The sequence below is a fragment of the Indicator indicator genome, chromosome 29 (assembly GCF_027791375.1).
Source record: "Indicator indicator isolate 239-I01 chromosome 29, UM_Iind_1.1, whole genome shotgun sequence".
Taxonomy (NCBI): Eukaryota; Metazoa; Chordata; class Aves; order Piciformes; family Indicatoridae; genus Indicator; species Indicator indicator.
Genome location: NC_072038.1, coordinates 11545113 through 11566471, shown reverse-complemented (window position 1 = coordinate 11566471; position 21359 = coordinate 11545113). Strand labels below are relative to the sequence as shown.

Here is a 21359-nt window from a genome sequence, read left to right as displayed (position 1 = left end):
GATTTTAATGATGACAGTTTGGGTCCAAATTTATGCTAACATATCTGGACCAAATTCATTCTTCCTCTAGCAGAAGAAAAAAGAGATTAAAAAAATGAGACAGAGGGTGACCACTTTTGGGGTGTGGGAATTCCTCCTCTGGTCCTGGCAAATGGGAATAAACATTTCATACTTTCCCTCCCAAATCCTGGTGTGATTTCACTTCCTGTCTGGGACTGTATAGCTGCCCACCTGCACACAGAGGTGAATCAGATGGTGCAAGGAGGCATTCTGAGGAATCTCTGCAGACTAGGTGGGACAATGACACAGAAGCTTTGCTCAGAAGCTTTGAGGAGGTTGAACTCCCCTTCAGAGCAGTTAGACTAACAGCAGCTGATTCCACAAAGATCTGCTTGCACAGCTCTGAGGGGGACCAGCTCATAGATGTTTGAATACTTTTAATAGGTGCCCCTGGGGGGGGTGTGCTAAGCTCAATCCCCTTGTAACCCAAAGATGAATTTAAGGGTCCTGAGATAAAAGCTAAACATCTCCACATCTTAAGAATCCTGTTCTAACTAGACCACTTCAGAGAAGTTTGATGATCAAATATTTTGCTTGCGTTTTCTCTTTCAGATCTCCTCACATCTCTTCACAAATCCTTTGCTTCCCAAGGGTCATATCTGATCTCTGCACTTGGATTTTTTTTTCCTTTTACAGTCTGGAAAGAACCTTTTGTACATCAGCAAGGAAACAGGAGAACCTTTCTGTATTTGTTAGAAAACTAAAGGAAGGTCAAGGTGACAGAGGCTCTGGAACCAGCTCCTTATCTCCGTGTAGGAGGGTGACTATGGGGGGGAGTTGCACTGCTAGTGCAGTGTGTGCTGTCACTGTGCTGTTGACTGACAGCAGACTTACAGCCCTGTAGGCTCTTCCCAGCCCTGAATTTGCACATGAAAGCAATCAAAGAAACAAAACTTCCTGAGAACACTTGTATTGGTTCCTAGGAAAAGAGGTGAATTTGACTCGCTGTAATCATGGGAATTCAGCATTGCCAAGGGCCACATGGATACTGCAAGAAGCCAATGAATGGATGCTGTCTCAGTTCAAAACCTGCTGCACTTTCATGGTCGTTTTAGATGCCAGCTTCATCAATCACCTGCAGAACATCCCTCACTGATGGATGGTCACCTGTGCTCAGCCACCAGAGTGGGAAAGTGCTGAAGAGGCAGTGAGCACCTCAGCCTGACCCAGCCAGTGCTCCTTCCACCCTGAGATGCTGTCCTGTTATTTCTGGCCTGAGGCACAACACAGGAACCAAAACCACTTCTGCTCTTCCCTCTGGCAGCTCATTGACGTGGGCTTTAAAAGCAGTCCAAAAATTGTGGAGAAAGAAAAGGGACAGAAAGATCAAATGAAAGCCTAGCCATGGAGCAGAGCAGCTGTGGGAGGTTTTAATGAGGGACATGCCCTTGTTATCAACTGTGCCTCATTAAAACAGGGATGAGCAACCCCTATCCTAAGCCTGATCCACCCATCAGGAGTGCCTCAGCCTGGGCACTTGATGGAGCACGGGAAGCTCTGCTTGTCCTTCTTTGCCTTAACTGCCCCTCGACTCTCCACTTTGCTTTTCTCCCTAGGCCTGGACCTCTTCAGACCAGGATCAATCCCAGCGTGCCTGATGTTTTATTCTGGGAGCAGGACTGAGGTGTGGAGCAGCAGAGGGGAATGGGAAACGATCGCGGGGGTGCCTGCTGTGCCCCGGCTGCTGGTAGGGAGCGTGCTCTCCTCTCTCCTCCTGCCTCCCTCTCTTCTCCTGCCTCGTTCCTTCCCAAGGAAGCTCCTTATCGATGCTGCACCCAGGCTGGCCCTGTCCTTTCCCTCTTAGCTGCGCTCCCCTCCCTCTCCCCTCACCGTCTGCCTTCTCTCTCCGCCCGGCGGCGCTGCGCCCCCTGGCGGCGGCCCCGCCCCTGTCGAGCACCCAGCGTCCCCCCCGCCTCGTCTCTCTCCTCATTCTTCAGCTCTGCCCCATTGTTCTCCCGTCCTCGGCTCCTTCCCTCCGCCCGGGGCTTCTCCTCCCTCCGCTCCCCTTCATTCCTCCCTCCATCCTTCCATCCTCCTTCTCGTCGTCCCTCCCGCCCTGCTGCCCGGCGCAGATGTCACGCACCGGCTGAAGGCGCGGGCGATCATGGCTGCTGCGGCCGCGGCCGTGCCGCTGGCCTTCAGCTAATGTCCGCGATGGAGACGGCGAGCCTGCTGCGGTTCCTGCGGAAGCTTAAGGAGGTTTTCGATGTGTGCGACGAGGATGCGGACGGCTTCATCCGGGTGGAGCACTTCGTGGCCCTGGGGCTGCAGTTCGGCCAGGGGGATGAGGTGAGTGGGGGCGACCCCCGGTCCCGCCCAGCCCGGCCCGCGGCCCCCCGCGCAACTTTCACCTGCTGCTGTGAGGGGAACCGGCCGCGCCTCTGCCTGGCCAGACCCCGCCGGGACCACCCGGACATCCCGTCACCAAACGTCCCGCATCATGGCCCAGATTCTCCTCATCCCTCTTGGGGTCTATGGCCCTATTCTCCTGCAGGGCCACCCAGTCGCCCTCTCCTTTCCCCGCTGAGTCCTCCCCAGAGACAGCTCAGCTCCCTCCTGCCCTCAGAGGGTCCCGGATCATCCCCCTCCCTTCAGGGCGGTCCAGACTGCTCGGTCTGTCCCGGCTCCCTGTCCCCTGGGGTAGACTGCTCGGACCCTCTCCAGTGCCCTCTTCCCCGGCCGTCCCGGGAGCGCTCGGGGGTCGCTGTGCGTTTCGGGGCGGTGTATTTATTCTGGTGACAGCGTGGTACCCCTCCGTCCCTGCTGAGCCGTGTCTGAGCCGGGGTACCGGGCTCCGTGGGGCGCTGGGAGCAAAGCCCGGGCGGAGGGAGCCGGTGCTGGGGCTGCCCGCGGGCCACTGAAGCGCAGCAGCCGCTGAAAGTCGGGGAAGCACCTGCCCAGGTGTCCTCCTAAAACCTTCAGGTGATGGCTGGAAGCGAGGGCTCCGTGCAGCCCTCCAGTGACACAGCGTAAATCTGGAGTCGTGCCGCTGGTCTCACTTGGAGCAGCTGCGTCAGTGGGAACAGAGTAAATCCTGTGTAAATCTATGACATCAGTGTAAACGGGAGCGGGATTCGGGCCAGGGGCTGCGAGAGCCATAAGGAGCATTTGGTTTGAAATGGTTCCCTGAAGTGAGTCAGCCAAGGGCTGCACCTCCGGTGATACTGACCAGCAAGAGGCTGGCGTCCCTGGGAGAGCTCAGGATGCTGCACTTAGCTGTTGGGTGCTTCACGGTGTGCCCCAGCAATTCTGGGTGCTGGGGAGTCAAGTCAGGACTAGGAGAGGACCCAGAAAACCATTACCAGCCAACCTTTTCATGGAAGCACAGAACCGTTTATGGTTGGAAGAGACCTTTAAGATCATTGTGTCCAACCTTCAACCCAAGACCACTATGGCCATCAAACTATGTCCCAAAGTGCCATATGCACACATTTCTTGAACATCTCCAGAGATGGTGACTCCACCACCTCCCTGAGAAGCCTGTTCCTAATGTCTGACTACTCTTTCAGGAAAGAATATTTTCCTAATCTCCAACCTAAACCTCCCCTGGCACAATTTCAGAGCATTTTTAAAGCACAATAAACCAAATTAATGTGAGGAGCCAATAAAATGGTGCTTTATAAAGGGGTGTCAAAGAGGCAGCAAAACCAGGGTGAATTCACAGTAATTGTTGAAGCAAATGACTTATTTTTGGCTTGATGCTGGTAATTAAACACAGCTTGTGAATGAGATCAGGAGACCAGGAGACAGAAGGCTTATTGCTCGCAGATAGTCACAGGTCTGTTAAACATTTTCTTAATGAGTAGATGGAGGTTTTTATGTTAACCAGCAAAATGAGGAGGAGAAATGAGTAATAGTAGAGAGCTTTATTGATTTCTGGGTTTATTTGTTTCTTGGCATGTTGTACAATTTTATGCAAACTGATAGAAGTATTTTAAAATCCTTACTGCCAGGTACACTGCATCAGAATTGCTTTTTGCACAGCTGCATTTCTTTGGAGGTAGATCAGAGGCTTTCTCTTGCAGCACTGAGGAGGTCTAGTCAAATCCCAGTGGCAGTTTTGCAGCAGGGTGTCACTGAGGATCATAACAATCTTTCCTGCTCCTAGAAATCTCTAAGGCTGTGAGAGGGGAGCAGGTTCTGTGAATCCTCCTGCAAAGGAGGATTCAGGGGGGATCTCATAAGCCTAGAGTGAACTGGGGTATGTCAGCTGGGAAATATTTAAATGCAATGGGAAAGAAAAGAAAATTGGAACTCCCAACAATGACAGCAGTAGAAAAGTAACACTTGTCAGTATCTGGGTTTCACGATGGGCTGGTTTACTTCTTCTTTCTCAAGCCCACAGTTAAAATTTCTCATTGTTTGCACAGTTAATGATTCTCAGCTTACATGACAGATACATTCTGAGGCTTGCATATTCCTTAACATTCCTGAGTTATGGTATCAGAGTTACCCAGATTAATCTTCCTCCATGGTCACTGATGAGCAATTGAACACTCAGAGGGTGTAACAGGACTCAAGGATGAAACAAATCCTTCAGAGGTGCTTCTTTATCTCCGCTGACAACATAAACTCCTTGCTGAGACTTTTGGTTTAGTGTCTAAACAGAGCAGGCTGGGCCTGGCTCCCCTGTTGAACAGTTTGTGGAGGAATCTGAAGCTACATGTAGAGGGCTGTTTCCAGAGTGACCTGCCTGGGTGGCATGTGCTCATAGCTGAAGAAACACTTCACACAACACTGAAAAATGCCAAGAGTGGCTCTCCATCTGTTCCCCTTTCCCTGGGAAGATAGTTGCACCAGCAGCAGAGTGTCTGGGAGCGCTGTGAGTGACATGTTCAGCAAGCCCCATTTCTGTGAATGTGTATTGCAGAGTAGTGCAGTTGATGTTTCATCCTGCCAGATTCTACCCAAGCTCTACATTCAGTTTTCAGTCACAAGTGAAACATCTTGAACATGTTGACAACTTTTTGAGACCTGTAATCACCTCCAGGTGGTAAACCATACAGGTGCTCAGCCAGTAGTCTTTGCTGTGGTAAGATCAGCAGCTGCTCCTCAACTTAAAGCAGTGTCCCAGCTGAGAGAGAGCTGAGCAGCTAATAAAATCTATAACCAATATCAGTTATTTTTCCCAGTGGACAGTAATTCCTTTGAGGTCAGTGGTTTACAAGTGGTGTAGAACAGAAGTAGCTGAAAATAAATTCACATAATTCCATTGGAAAAAAGGAAACATGCTGGCCAAAAGGAGCTGTTGAAGTAGGGAGGTGCTTGTTGCTGATATTAGTTGCTTCCACTCATCCTTGTTTTGGGCTGAAATGAAAGGCATCAAAAGTGCTGCCTAGGTGGTAGATTGTGGCTGCTGGCTCAGTTTAATGACAGCCCCAGTGCTGCATTTTGACTTGCTCTCAGGTGTCTCCCAGGGTCACCTGAAGGAGTCATGCTCTAAACACAGCCCTTCTACCCCAGCCACTCTATCATACCTGGTGTGCCCTGTGAGGAGCAGGAGTCGTTTCACTGCATGACAACATGGAGGCTTCCTGAGGGAGACAAGGGTGAATTTCAGGCTCCTAGCCAGACCTGCACCCAGAACTTAGCAGAATCACTGCAAATTCACATCAGTGTGCATGGTGACAGACTAGTTCATATCTTCTTGATACTGTGCAGCATGCTCTGGGCTTACCTGCATCCACGGGAAAAAGAGACTTTGGCACTCAGACACTGAAAGAAAAGTGTTGTGGTGTTGCCAAGCAATGCTGCCATCCTCGTGATGGGGCAGGGAAGAGTTATTTATGACTGCTTTCTTCTCTGCTTTTCCTGGAAATAATTGACGACAGAACAAATAAAATATTAGCCTAGGATGCAAAGAGCACTCCTGTGTGACAGTGCTCCCTAGGTTACAGCAAGGCTGCCATGCATTTAGACTCCTTGTGACTACATTTGCTAATGACCCAGATCTTTCATAGCGTTTGCAGGACCTTGGAAAATTGCAGTTCTGAAATGGCACAGTGGAGTATTAAGTTTATGGATTAGTCAAGGTACAGTCACTGTAGCCTTCCTAATTCAACAGAGAGCAGCAGTGATTATGTTTCAAACACCCTTTTGGTATATCCTGAAACTATGTTTGTAAATATAAAGCAAGCTTAGAGCTTACTGTTTATCAAACATTTACTGTTTATCAAATGTTTTCTGAAGTGCTGTTAGGAAGAGAAGCTGGAGGTTTGCTGAGCACTTAGGAGTTTAATTCCTTGTGTAATGTGTTTGCATCTCAAAGGTAGGAGCTCGGAGGGGGTTCTGTGTGTGGTTAAGAAATGGTTGGTGCTGTGTTTTGCAATGCAAGTCAGTGATCTGAAACAGTGGGCTCTTGATGCTCAGAGGGAAGGCAAACAATTCTGATGGCAATTCTTGACTGCTTTACAACTGCCTCAGTGCTTGCAGTAAGTCCAGGTACAGTGCTACAATGTTGGCTTATCATTAAATCATAGAATGGGTTGGGTTGGGTTGGAAAGGGCCTTGAAGTTCATCCAGTCCCAACCCCCTGCCATAGGCAGGGACACTTCCCACCAGCCCAGGTTGCTCAAGGCCTCATCCAGACTGGCCTTGAACACCTCCAGACAGGGGGTATCCCAAACCTCCCTGGGAAACCTGTTCCAGTGTCTCCCCACCCTCACTGTAAAGAATTTCATCCTAATCCACATCCTCAGTCTCCCCTCTTCCAGCTCATGAATTACTAAATGCAAAATGAAGAAAAGCTTTGGCACATGGCTCAAGCACAGAAGACAGCACTGCATCTTTTGTGTGCAGCTTGGAAGGTAGCATATGCAAGTGGGGAAGTTATAGCATTAGCTGCCTAGCAAGACTAGATATCTTCTATGTAAATTTCCACACACACTCCCTTCCTTTCCCCCCTCTCCATGCCTGATTCAAGCCGTGCTGCTAAGTTGTAAAATCAGTATTCTTCATCTGTGACATGTTTACATGCTCTCCAGAAATTTGCTCTTGCAGATCCTAGGGAGGATTTCACATTTCTAGCCACGTACTGATTTTATTCCTCCAACATGATTAAGCTTTGAAAGTGACTTAGGCAAAACTGCTGCAAGGGAGGATTGGTCTTGGAGGAAGAGACAAGCTACTGTCATCTAGTATTTGTGGGGAGCCATCCCCAGGACAGCATCTCCTTTTGGGTTCTGAATTGCATCATTACCTACAATTTAGCACAATTGTCTCATGCTGGCCAGCAGTGCTTTTACAGCAAGAAGGTGGAAAGAAATCAATTGTTTTATAAAGCTTAGATAAGTAAAAGTAGATGTTTTAATTCTCTGTGGAGCTGAGGATACTGTTCCCTATCAGTTTAATCTGATTTTAATGCTAATGTGCACCAACGTTTTAAAATCCCTGATGTGATGAGGATCAGCTCAAGATCTGATCTAGCTCAAGAGCTGGAGAAGTTCTAACACTTAAAATGTGCAGTTTTTTAGGAGACACACGTGGCCCCTGACCCAGATACAATGTCCTGTCCTCATTCTGCTCTTCTCCCAGTTTATTCTTTCTATCTTCAGGGCCAGCTTTGCTTTTGGACTCATCATTGTGCTTTTTGGTGGGTGGCTCCTCTGTAAGTGGTGGTGGTCAGTCAGCTCTAGCTGTGTTACAGCACATCAGCAGCTCTCTGGAAGGGAAAGGACCTTTGGAGGAGCAGGTCTGAGTGGTTATAAACAGGAATGATTTACACAACATCTCAGGTGAAAGCTTGCTTGTTTGAGTTGGTGGAACAATGTGGCTAGGAATTCTTTTGGGTTTATTGCTGTTGGCTGCTGTAGCAGCTCTTCAGCAAATGTTCTGTTCAATGGCACTTCTAACTCAGTGCTTGCCATTGCCTGCATTTTGTAGATGATGCACTGTTCTGTGGCACTGATTCCCTGGATTTACAAGGCAGGGTGAAGAGAGTAGGAGTATAGACTCTCCTCATATAGCAAGAAATAGCTAGTGTTTCTATTTCAGGGGAGAAGTGTGGAGAGACACATTTCAGATACCTTTTTCACAGGAGGAAGGGTTGCCATGGATAACAGCTATGAAACATTGGGGTTGATTTCCTTCCGCCCACTTTGTCCTGTGATGAGATATGAGAGTCAGGTTCATCATCTTCCAGACTTCTGCAGGGCACAGGATGGCAGAAGGGACACTTGCATTCACCCTTGGCTGCACCAGAGCTGGTTCCAGAGCCCACAAGGATGCCAAGCTGAGCATCTTCTGAGCACCTTCTGCAGAGGAAGAGATGCAGAAACTTTTATTTGGGGGGAGGATTGTATGAAGAATTTGGGCTCCAGAAAGGTGTTCTTGGAGTCCTTTGAAGGTGCCTTGTGTGATGTGACCTTACTGAGCTGGTCTGGCACCTCACTGGTGCCTTTCCTCCCCTTTTTGCACTGTGTAACTGCTTTAAGGCTCACAGTGCTTCGGGAGCTTGTGCCACTCACTGAACTGCAGGTGTGCCACTCACAGAAGGGTTGCTCCCATTAACCAAATACCATTTCCACTGCAGTTGCTCCTGTTTGGTTTTGGGGGTTTTTGTCTCTTCCACTCTTGCTATTGATAGAAACTTATCCCTTTTACAACCCTTTTTACATCCCTTTTCTGTTATTATCCCTGCTTAATTTTGGTGACCCTGCTGTCAGTGGGTAATGCTGATTGTGTGCCATCATCAACACCAACTTGTGGTTTCTCTAAGTGAATTGGGCAGAAGGATGGCAAAGGGAATGAAGGAAGGAAGAAGGCTACTCTCTTCAGATGGATAGATGGTGAAGAGAGGGACAGCAGTGACTGCAGATAGGCAATGCAGGTGAAAGGCAGGAGGCTGTGATGTCACTGTTTGTGCTGGTGGAATATGTGTGAGTCTGTACCTTAATAGCCACATGCAGGAGCTGGTTTCTAGGGGTAAATGGCCAACCTGGAATGGAAATTGATTTTAAGACCTAAAGTGTGTGCTCAGTGCACACTGTAATTAGATTGTGATGGCAGTTTCAGCACTAGACTGAACTTTAACTAACCTTTCAAATACTCGTTCTTCCTTTAGGAGCCTGTGATATCAGGGATGAACTCAGGGAATGTCATGGGCTGTCAGATGGGGAGGGAAGGAGAAGCTATCAAAAGATTCCATTTTGATGGCATTTTAAATGTAAACCCCCAGACTGTATTTGATGCTTCTCTAATTCTGCTGAAAGTCAGTGGACTCCAAAAGGCTCCAGTCATTTTGAAAAGGTGATTTTATTTCTAGCCACAGCAGAACCTTATCAAAATTTTACCTTGGCCTTAGGAAAAGACTCTGGAGGTGCTAGACCCAATAACACATTGCTCTCAACAGAGCAATTTTCCCCACTGTCGGAACTGGCTGTTGTGCTTTCTGTTATTAATGAGGGAATTATTGTTCCCTTTAGGTGAGGCTTCTGTGATATTTGCTGCTTGGCACTTCAGAGGCTCTTATTAAAGAGCTGATGTGATTCTCATGAAGATTTTGTGGAGCCTCTATTAAATGGCTCGTTATATTCTGGGTAACAGCAGCAATATCTGCACCACTTCGGGGCAGCACCAGCAAAGGAAGGCAGACTCGGCACAGTGCTGGGCTGTTGCTCAGCCACTGCTCGAGGGAAGCACCACACTCTTCTCTCAAATAGTCACCTTTCTTCAATCAATAGCACCAAAATGAAAAAGATTATTTTTTTTTTGGGGGGGGGGGGGGGAGGAGGGAGGAGGGTGCATGCTGGATTAATAGATTTAGGTCACAGGCTGTAAATGAGTGTGACTCAGCTGTGTGAATAAATCAGCTGGCTTGATTGTGGGATGAATTTACACTTTCAAAGCTTTTAATAGGTAATGAATATTCAGGGTCTGCCACATGGTAAGAGATCTGAAACGAAGGCTTAGACTCCTCCAGCCTTGGCTCTCACTCAGCAAATGCTGTTACAGAAGTCTCTTGGAGTGGTAGATGGCTGGGCTGCTTTGATCCCTCTGCTTTCTGCTCCTTGTTGCTGCTAATAGGAGTGTCACAATGGGGCACACTGGCTGCTGGTTCTTGAAGACAGGCTCTGTCATGCTGTATTAATGCTCAGAGCATGTTGTCCTCCTGGCACTATCTGTAGACATCAAATGGAGTTGTGCAGGTGTCAGAGAAGGGGATGTGAAATCTCTCAGTGGCTTGCAGAAGAACCTGGGAGCAATTACTCACCCCAGCCCTGTGGGCAGAGGCAGCACCAGGCTCCATTTCTCTTTTAGAGTAAAATACTGAAACTCAGTTCTCTTGAATGTCTTGTTCAGCATGCCCTAAATTGTAAACGACTCCTAAGAAACCAAATAAACTCAGGATTCTGTCTCCTCTTGGCTATGGTCTTCCTATACCTGACTTAGGGGTTCTGCAGGGGGAGAGGAACTTAGTTCTGCGTTTGCACAGCCTGGGGTAGGCTGCAGTCTCTCTTGGTACAAACAGGGCAAATAAGCAAAAGGTCACATTGTTCCTGGGGAAACTGGCTTCTGCAGTCTCTGCTTTGCTTTCTTGCAGAAGAGATGATCTTGGATTCTGATCAGCTGCAAGGTGCTTCCCTAATCCTGAGGTATCTGCAGTATTTAGTGGAACACTTTTCAACTGAGCTCATGCTGAAGGCAACAGCTCTCCTGGGTTTTTATGGTTGGATACAAGATTTGAGATGGCAAAAACCTTTCTCAGCAAGACTTATGTCACTGATTGGCATGGCAGAGCCCATGCTCCTGCAGGAAGCAATCAAGAAATGCATCAGACTTCCCTGGGCTCCACTGAGCCACTTGGCATTCTGTAATAATTCCTAATTTGTCACTTTTTGAGATACTATTCCTAAGAGTAGTGGGGAAAGGAAATAAATGTGCTGGTGCAAAGTTACCCAAGTTCAGAATAGCCTCCAACATGGCTCTGAAGTGGTTTAAGTTTGATATCCTTGCTTGCAGTGGACATTTCTTGCAAAAGCTCTCTGTGGAATTCGCTTGAAAATCTGAGTTCAAGGTAGGTGGATGGGGGTGGTGGTGGTGGTGTGTGGGGGGTGTGTGTGAAGTATTTGGCAATATTGTGAAAATCTTAAATCAAAAAGGGTCTGTACAGCACTCAGCAGAGGTCTCCTTGGTGTAGCCTTTCACTGCCTTGCGTGTGTCAAGACTGGGTTGTAGCTGCTGCAGAAGTCCAAGAGGTGACAGAGCTGATCTGGAACGTGTCTGGTTTAGGTGTGGCAGGCATTAACCTGCCAGAGCAACTGTGTGTATGGATGGCCCCAGGGGTGCAGCTGATGCTCAACACTTCCTGAAGAGCAGACAAACAAGAAACATCTTTGTTAGGAAAGCTGAGCTGATGATCTACCTGCAGCCAGGAGCCTCACTGCCAGTGGAGTGCTGCCTTCCAGAGTTCAGGACACTCATAGGCTCAAGCAGCTGCTCTGTTACTTGTGCTGAAAATCCATCAATGCAAAGAAAAAGGCAAAAAGAAAACCAACCTCTAAGTGCTCCTTCTCTGCATCAGTACAGGCAGACACTGCTGGGTAGCTTGATGTGTGTGGCAGGATTTATACCCCTGATAAAGGCAGTGAGGGAGAGGAATAAACAGGCTGCAGTTGTGCCAAGTGCTCAGGTACATGTCCAGACTGCAGTGGTGTTGCTGGGCTCTAGGTCTGTGCAGATGGGTTCTGGCTGTGATGGGTTCTGTTGAGCAGGGGAGGAGTTGAATAAAAGGTTCAAGCTGAATGCAGGTTGCAGTGATTTGTTGAATTTCAGCCTCATTTTTGTTCCCCTCAAGAAGTCCTGTATGATTGAGGGCATCCATCTTAGCAGGAGTCTCTGGAAATTAATCTGGAAGCACAAAGGATGTAAAAACTGGCAGCTTTCAAAGGTTTTAGCTGTGTGATAGAATTCCAGAGCAGAAGTACATTGCATGATTAAATTCTACAAGCAGGAAATCTGTCATTTGCATTCTCTGCTATGGGCTTCTTCCAGAACAGATTTTAATTTATTGCTTGATTCTGTTTTATCATCTGTAAGGAGAGCTAAGCAGTGGAGGAAGTTGCTAAGATTGTAAAAGCTTTAAGATATTTAAGGCTGTCAGGAATGCTGAGATATTAAATCAGTTTAGCATAATATTCCTGATGAGCCAAGGGCTAACTCTAAGGGAATAAGGCTCGGAAACAGAAAACGGGGAACCAGAAACCTGCATTGAGAGATGGAGGATTTGAACCTGCAAAATTTTGAGCTGGTCCCTAAGTGCATTCCTGCTGGGATGTGTGAGTAGCCCTGGCTTCAGCTGGACTGTTGGTGGCCTCCTGCAGCAAAGTATCCTGTTGGAAGTTTGGGATAGATGGGAAGCACACACTCCATAGCTATGCTAGGCTGGGCTAAGCTGCTCAGCATTCCTGCAAGGGGAGATTCAGAGCAGCAGAGCAGGGAAGGAAATTAGCTCACTGATCAAGATGTTCCAGAGGAAATCTTGAAGGCAGGTCTGAGTCAACACTTTGAGATAATGCTGTCAGACCAAATGATAACACAGAATATTCTGACAGCATAGTTGGTCTGGAAACAAATGCTGCCTGCTCCTTGGCAGTGATTTCTGATTGAACTGGGGGCTCCAGTTGCCAACATCCCAGCGTTAGCCAGGGTGACTCAAGCCTTTGACTCCTCTTGATTGGCATAAAATGTTCAAATTTAAATAAATTCAAGTGAGAGATAGGAATAATTGTTTAATTTGGAAAAATAAGCTGCTTTCTAGCTTTGCTAAGGATTTCTGAGAGGTGAGGAAACTCCCTGCACCTGCCACGAAACACAATATGCAAGAGAAGGTACAGGTACCCTCCATCCTCAGTCTGCAATTAGATCTGACCGTGGCAAATAAGCCAGATGCAGAAAACGTGCTCAAATGCATCACATCTGAGGTGAGCTGCAAGTAGACTTTCTCTTTTCCTGAGAGCTCAGCTCTTTGCAGTGAAGAGGCACCAGATTCAGCAGAATAACTGAGACCAAGGAAAATCTCTGCAGGAAGTTCTCTGCTGGCTCACCCCAGTGCATGGATTGTGTGCACTGCTTGTGGAGCAAAGGATTGCAGACTTTAAGGGCAGAGGTCTAAGACTCCAAGCAGCTCAACTGTTCTCACACTTCATGCAAGGCAGGTGCTAAACATCTTGCTGATCTTTTTCTCCATGTTTTGTTTCCTCTCCTGTCTGTTTTCTGTTTCTTTGCTGATCTCTTCTTTTTTCTTTTGCTCCCTCTAGCCCTGCTTTGAGGCCCCTGGCAGGATGTGTGTTCTGTCTCTCTTGCAGGGACAGCAGTCTGGTGCCACACACCTTTGTGTTCTTAAATCTTTCCTAGTTAATGTAGGCTTGGAACTCTTAGTGAAGTTCCTCTCTTCTGGGGGATTTCAGAGGGAGTTCAAAGCCTGAAGTTCAAAAATCTGAACAGATTTGTTTACCCAGAACTGAAAAAAAACCTACCTCCACCAGCTAGACAGCATCCTCCAGCTGGTACCTTACCTGAATGCAGGTTTTCTGTGCATTGAGAACACAAGGCCACATGCAATTCCATCAAGCTGAATTGCAGTGGGAGGATTAACAAGAAAATAAGCAGGTTCCCATCCACTCTGTGCAGGTCTGTCAACATGCTGTGACAGGTTGCTGCAGGGAGGCGTTAGTCAGCACCACAGTGTGCTATGTGCAGCTGTCAGCACCTCTACCTGGCAGGAAATTGGCCAAATTGTCTGTAACTGTGGGAGAATCACAGAAAGGTAGGGATTGGAAGGGACCTCTGAAGATGTGGCTGTAGCAGAAAAGGAAGATGCAGCTCTGGTTTTGGGCAGGACTCCCAATTTTGCCTGCTCAGCCCAACCTGGTCCAAAATGCCTGTGAGCTCTGGATGAAAACTGAAATGCAAACTGAGCACTTGTTTAAATCTTGTCAGTGTCTGTCCTTGTGTTAAGATTGCACTGATCTGTTCAAACACAATCCAAGATGTTTCATCTTAGGCTGGCTGCTTTTGGTCTTTGCTGCTGAAAATCCCAGAAGCTTCATATTGTGTTTTTTATTGGGATAAAAGAGATCACAACAGGGATAGCTTGTCTGTGCTCTGACACTTGGGAAACAGCATCAACAAAAGGAAACAGAGGCTTTGGTGACCTCATGGAAAATCACCTGGAAGAGTTTGGAATTTCTCTTTGCAAGTTATTAGATGAAAAAATTCTGTTTAGGACTTTTCTCCCTTTGGATTGAAGGACATTTCAAGGGCCTGACTCTGTTCTCCATGACTCTAGCATTGGTGGGACTGAACTTGCATAAGTTCTGTTTCATGCCACATTGAGATTGGACCAGGGCCTGGAATGGTTCTGTCAGAGTAAGAGAAGCTGTCCCAGGGTATGCTAAAAACTCAGCAGCCCTATTCCCAAAGCACCTCTGTAACATTTTCACAGATGCAAAGAGGTGATGCTGCAGTCCAGTGCTTTAGCAATACCCTTTGAGAGCTCTAGATGCCATTTTTTTTCTGCTTCTGAGAGTGAATATTTTGCATTCCTTGCATGAGTTTAGTGTCACTGATCCCTTTGTGCTCGAATTGAGTGCCCAACATTTTTCCTTCATTCCCAGTCTTTATTGGTGAGTTATTTGCCCAGAACTTGCTGTTGCCTTTGGTTTTTTCACTGTCAGAATGTGAACTTGCTGCCTGTTTGCTGTGTTCTAGGTGGGGATTTCATTGGCATATTTCCTTTTCTTCTTTTGGCAGGTCTTGAGTTTATTCCATTTTTTTTTTAATGAGGTGAAAAGTGCTTAGCAGAATTTGCAGTGACTTTCATTTAATCAGTGCTTTATCTTGACACTCTCCAGTGTGTAGATTTTGTCCTTTTGGAGACCAGGAATGGCTGATGTATGGTAGCTGTGTCACTGGGCTGCACTGGCTGCAGTTACTGCCTGCTCAGCTGTGTAACAGGAGTCCGTTTCTGGGGTGGGGAAGTGGAACCAGGGTTAGAATTTACTGAGGGTATCTGATAAATTATTCTGGTCAAGTGTAATGCAGTGTGTGATGTTTTCTTGCTGCCACCTGAGCCTGCCAATATTCCATTCTCAGCAGGTTTTTATCCCTCACTTTTCATTATTTGCTCCAAACAAGACATGAGTTTGCAATATCCTGTGCCTCTCCTTCCCAATCTTACTTCCAAAAGGGCAAGATCCATATAAGAGGATCCATGTAGAGGGCACATGGCTTAGAAGAGACAGCCCAGATGCTGCCTGTGGATGCTGGTCTCATGTTTTGGATAAGTATTTGGGCAGTAATCTGCCATGCAGATACTCTGGGGAGCCACTCTTGAGCACTGGGTGAGCTCAGAGCCTGCAGGGAGTTTCAGGAACCTGTGAAATTGGACCAAGGGAGGGTTAGGTTGGATATTAGGAACAATTTATTGACTGAAAGAGTGGTCAGGCACTGGAACAGGCTGCCCAGGGAAGAGGAGGAGTCACTATCCCTGGAAGTGTTCAAGAAATGTGTGGCCATGGCACTTGGGCCATGGTTTAGTGGCCACAGGGGTGTTGGGTTGATGTGGGACTGGGTGATCTCAGATTCTATGAAATGGCAGCACAGATCCAATCAGCTGCAAGAGTTGAGGTAGTGTTTGCTATGTCCTGTAAGCCAAAGCTTGTTCACTGCATGCCATGGTGAGATGAAATCTAACCAGACTGCATAATGCCAACGTTTCTGGCTGCAGGATTTGCATCTTCTCTGTGTGTTGGAGCATGGTTGCTTGTGAGTGGAGTACTGCAGAGGGATAGGAATCTGAGGGGACCATCCATAGGTCAGGAGCAATCCTGCACAGACTACCCATGTCCTGGGCTGAGGTGTGTGTAAAAGCCACCCACAGAGTAGGACACCTGGAGCTACAGCACTGGCTGGAGTCTGAGGCTAGAGGAAAACAACTGATGGACTGAGACTGAGGCACAAGCAGTTTGAGCTGAGAACACAGCTTTGTGGGGAGATAGAAAAGCCTCCAAATCATTTCACTCAAACAGTGTCCTTGCTAGAGAAGAACAAGTTAATTGTACCTGTGATGCAGCAGGAGCCTTGCAGATGAGATGACAGCTGATAATTACAGGAGAGCTACAGGCTGTCTGTCCTCTACTACTCCAGCCTAGCTCTGGATGCTTTCACCAGGGGAAAAGTAACACAAGGAGCCTGAGAAAACATTTGATTATAGTGAAGAAAGTGAAGTTTGTTGTTGTTGTTTCTCGCTGCTATCTGAACCAGCCAACTGTTAAATCCTGCCCCTGACAGGATGGCTTACCCTCCTGGGAGTCTTGCTGTTGCCTTCAGGTCTTACTCTAGTGGGTGGCTGGGGGAGATCTGCACACCTAGTCCGTCTTCTCTCAGTGTTTTCTGTTCCATCAGGACAGTTTGCAAGGGCAGGGTTTGGGATGCAGTACATCTGTGCTGGTTTTCCTGGTATCTCATGCCCAATCTCCTGCTCTGCCATATCTGCACATCTCCCAGCAGTAAGCTGGAGTCAATGTCAGTGATAAAATACAAGGTAGTTGAAAGTGTTAGATGAAATCTGGGTGTTACTGGGTGGCTGCTTGCAAATTGCTCCCAGGTACTGTATAAACTTGGTTACATGCCAGGACAAAACATGCTGTGTGTGCTGAGACTCACTCCACACAGAGCAATTACTTTGCTTTTATCACTTTTCCCAATACTTCACGGGAGGCCTTTTTCACTTCTGCAGCATCAACTGCTCAAGAACTAGAATATGCTGTAGTTAAATGAGAATGGAAGTGGGAAGGAGGGAAGAACACTGTTCCTCCCAGCATGCCATGAACTTGTGGCAGGACCCTGTGACTCAACTCTGAGCCCTGGGATAACAATCCAGCAGAGGTGGAGAGCTTACACACAAGGATATGATCTTGCTTTGGCTTCCCAAAGTGCTTTCTGCTGGGGAAGTAGAGGGCAAACTGTGAGGATGATTTCATTATTTTTTAATTTCTTTTTAAATCAAATTTTACAGCTTCTTCTCAGTTAAAGAGGCTGGGGACTAGGTTGCTGGTACTGAATTAGCAGCTCTGTGTATCTGACTTAGCATCAGGGTGATGTCCTACATGAGTTCACTAGCAGCTAGACTCTGTCTTGTGTCAGAGCTCTCTTTGGGCTGATTTGCTGCAATTTCTGGCCTGTCCTCAGACTGAAAAAAATCCCTTCCTGCATGTCTTATATATGTATTCAGGCCATGCTCACTTTCCATAAAAGGGCTGCCACCAAGACAATGGTGAGAGCAGGGCTGGAACCAAGCACTCCTTGGGCCTTGGGAGCTGCTGCCCAATCTGGCAGCCTGGCCAAGGAAACGTTTTCTTCCTCATCCCTCTCTCCCTTCCTCTGCACTGGTTATTTTTAGGCTCTCTACCTCTGTGTGTCAGTGGTGAGAGCTGTGTTGCAGCAGATGAGAGCACAGGCCAAAAAGGTTTGAGCCAGCCAGGCTTGATGTCTCTGGTGGGTTTTATGTAACACTACATAAGGCATTTGCTTGTTTTCCTGTGCCCATGCTGCATCCAATCTCCCCACTGTAGTGTTGTTCCAGTGCTTGAAGCAGAACATCTTATTTTTCAGTAAGGAGACTCTTTCACACAGGACCTATTTTAAATCTAGTTCTAGGGACAGAGAAGAATTTGCTTGACCTCTGAGAAGTTCTTGGAGTGCTGTACCTGCTGCAAGTACCTACTTTAATGTGCACAAACCTATGTGTGCAGGTGGGTCTGGATTCATTGCTGTAGTGTCTAAGCATCTCAGCAGGTAGGGACTTACTGTCAGCATCCTGGGGGTTGGGGAGTGGACATGCAACAAGAGCAGTGACCTGTCCATGAGGAAAACCCAGAGCCTGTGACAGAGTTGGTAATTTAACACAGCTCTGCTGCAAGCTGAGCGACTCCTTCAAGAACTGAGTCTTGTTTTGTACAGAAGATGCTGGAATGAGTGGCTGTGTGCACCATCCAGACCATTTCACCACAGAATTAGCCTTACTAATTACTTGTTCTCCATCCCTAATTGAGTATTTACTTAACATTTGACCTCCTTTAATGCACTCAAACAGTCTGAGTTGGCTTTCTCTAGGAGTTCAGTCTGCAGCTCTTTATTCAGGCAGAATTCCCTTTATACCAGTTCTGCTCAGTCTGGAGCAGGGCCAGCAGCTCCTGCTCAGGCTAAACCATTGCCTTTTAGACAAGGAGCAGCCTTTTTCCATCCTTGCCATTAGATGTTTTTTATGCACTTTAAGAGTTTTGCTTCAGTGAGGACAACAGCAACATCATGGGGAAAAAAAAGTCTGTGTAAGTGACAGAGGTTTGGTGTTCAGCTGAGCAGGGACTAGAGAAGAACACATCAGGAATTGTACAGAAAATTCTGATTCTCTGGAGATGTTTTTCCAGTGTTGCAGATTCAAGAAGCTTGGAGCACCCTGCTCTATGGATGCTTGCTTGACACCAAGGCAATGTGAGTGCAGATGAGATCTGCCTGTACCTTGTGTTGCTGTGCCTTTTAGGAAGACAAATCCCTCTCCTCTTCTCACTTTAATTTCCCATTCATGTGCTCTTAAAGCTTCAGAGTCTCACCTTCCCTGCAGGGCCAGCTTCCTTGCATTATGGACTGGGGTGATGCTTCTGGTCTCTTCTGAAAGAAGTCTCTGGTGTTGCCGAGATTTCAAATGGAAAGAGGGGAGCCCCTGGGGCACCAAGTGCCTCAGCTCTGTTTGCAAATTCCCACAGCTGAGCAGGCAGTGTGTGCAGCTTAACTGCCAGGAAAGGGCAACGGGAAGAGAGTGATTTGGGGAGAACAGCATCATATTGTATTCTTCTCTGAGCAGGTAATTTATTCAAGGAGTGACAGATTGTCTTGTCTGTCTGAGGCACTAGCCTGCACCTCACATCTAGCCATGGCTGCCACAGATTCCCTTTGCTGTCAATATGTGATATATCCAAGCATAAAACGAACCATCAGACCGTATCTTAGAGGTGCTGTGCTAGTTTGAATGGCCAAGATGAGAAACCTTCAGAAGCTGTTGCCTGTACCTGATTCCCAGATGCTCTTAAAGCTTTGCTCTGCAAGGCAGTAATTCAGCATGCTGCATTAGCACTAAATTTATACCTGTGCTGTGTGGCCAGTAAGATATTAATAGCCCACACAGCAAGTGGGTTTTTGGAGCAAGTGGAGGCTGTCCTGCTTGAATCAGCTGAGTAATTGATCCTGGCATGCAGGCACTGGAAAATGCTTGAAAACCAGATAAGAAAGCCTAAAGCTTACTCTGAAAGGTCAAGTCTACATGAACATAGAATTTATTTAGAGAGCTAGTGCAAGAAGGAAAAGCCCTAGAAACAGAGCACCCCATGGTACAGGCAAGGGATTTTCCAGTGCCAAGAGAAACAGCAGAAATCATGGAGAGAGAAGCTGGTTTTCAGGAGTCTGACACTGAAGAAGTGAGGCTGCTCTCTGCAGCTTCTTCTTGATACACGGCAGAATTCCACCAAGATGCTGAGCTCTGTTAAATCCTTTGGTAAGTCTCACTGCTCCTGCTGAGTGCTGCTGGTGGTGAAAAGCTTAACCACAGGTGAAGAAGGTTTGCTGCTAGTTGCCTGAGCCTGCACATCGACCACAAGCCATTGGGTCATTGGAAAGCTTCCTTCTCACATTGAGCTTTGGCCCTGTGCCACAGCTGTGTGTGCAGGTTACACTTGTGTTACTCTGCAGGTAGCCAGGCTCTCTGCCTCTTGCTGGATCTCAGGACCCATGACTGTTCCTGTCTGCTGTGGTGGCCTCCAGAAGGGCAGTCAAGGTCAAGGCTTGGTGAGGATCTCTTAACCTATAAGAGGTTTGGCCATTAAGGTCAGGGCTGAGTGGGTATCTCTTAGCCCACAGAGGTTTGGCCATCCTGCACTGGTGCTGACATCAAAGGCACTTGTGAGATCCACAGCATTTGCTTAGTCCCCAAACCAAGGCATCCTCCCCTAGAACGAGACTTTGGTTTGGTGCAGCTTTAGGCTGAGGTTTGTTGGTGGGAGGCTTTCAGAGTAAAACTCTGCAGCTTCCCTGGAGCTCAGCACTTGCCATTCATCTTCCCGAGTCCTTTGTTCCACCCACATTCCCCAGAGCTGGAACTAACAAGGACACAGGCACTACCTTCTAATATTTCTTCTCTTTGTGCCAATGTCACCTCCTGTTTCTTTGCTATGCAGACTGACCTCTGGCTGCTGCTGCTCCTATTCAGTGGTGAACCATTCAACATGCACTGTGCTCCAAGGTTTTTCTTCTGATTCATTATTATTAATTGGTCATTTTTATCCCAGACAAAGCTTGTGCTGGGGCAGCAGCCTTTGAAAGGCTTTGCCGTGATGGCAGTAATTCAGTTATTGCTGCTTTCCATAATTCTCACCAGTGCAGCAGTGTAAATAAACAGGGAGCAGTGAGATACATGATGGGAGCCAGAAGCAATTTAGCCACAAGAGTTTATCATCAAGATGCAAAACACCCTGGAGCAGGGGAATTGTCTCCTCTGCCAGCTCATGGCTCCCTGACTGCTGGCCAAAGAGATGGTGCCCTTCTCTTTCACTGACAAAATATTCCCTTTTGTGGAGCCTTGATGCTTCCCCTGATCTCATTGCTACACACAGACTGCAGGAAAGAGCTGTGCTGATGCTGCTCCAAAGAGACCTGGAGCCTCCCTGTATGCAGGAGACCAAAGATACCTGCACAGAATTTTCCTGGGCTTGGTGGCCCAATTGGTTATGTGGTTGTGTTTTGAGAGGCATTTGCAAGACCTTCCCCCTTTGAAGGGGAATTCCTGTTACAGTGAACCAAACCATTGTGTAAACTCTGAGCAAGGAGCAATGTGTGTCTCTCCAGCTGGTGGGAGACACAGCACAATTTGTCCAGGACCTTGGACTTGTCTCTGGTCCCTCCAAGAGTCAGTGCTGGCAGGATGCCCATCTCTGTAGTATCTGCACACCTTGCCTGGGAGGTTGTTACTCCTACTCTTACAAAAACAGTGCATGGAGCCTGTCCAAACCAGCATGATGAAGAGATCCAGCAGCTGCTAACTCTTCAGCAGGTCTGTCTGCAGGGTGAGATGCTGCTGTGGGCTGGGACTGCCTCCATGCTCTCACTGAGCACCAGCACTGCCTTTTGCCACCAGCTTCTTCCTTTGGTGTTTTCTCCTTATTTATTGACCAAGCTGCAGCCCTTGGGTTCAGCACCTCCCAGAGACAGAGTCTTCACAGGAAGATTTTAAGAAAATATCTGCAAAAAGA

General features: G+C 47.4%; 1 protein-coding gene across 1 annotated transcript in view; it reads left to right on the top strand.

Moving 5' to 3' along the window:
* The first annotated feature begins 2205 nt into the window (after window positions 1-2205).
* The window catches only part of RAB11FIP4 (RAB11 family interacting protein 4), a 113477-nt gene continuing 94323 nt past the window's right edge, over window positions 2206-21359 (top strand). Inside the window, exon 1 of the mRNA XM_054393812.1 lies at window positions 2206-2349. Coding sequence (XP_054249787.1) covers window positions 2206-2349 — 144 coding nt within the window. The remainder of the gene's footprint in view (window positions 2350-21359) is intronic.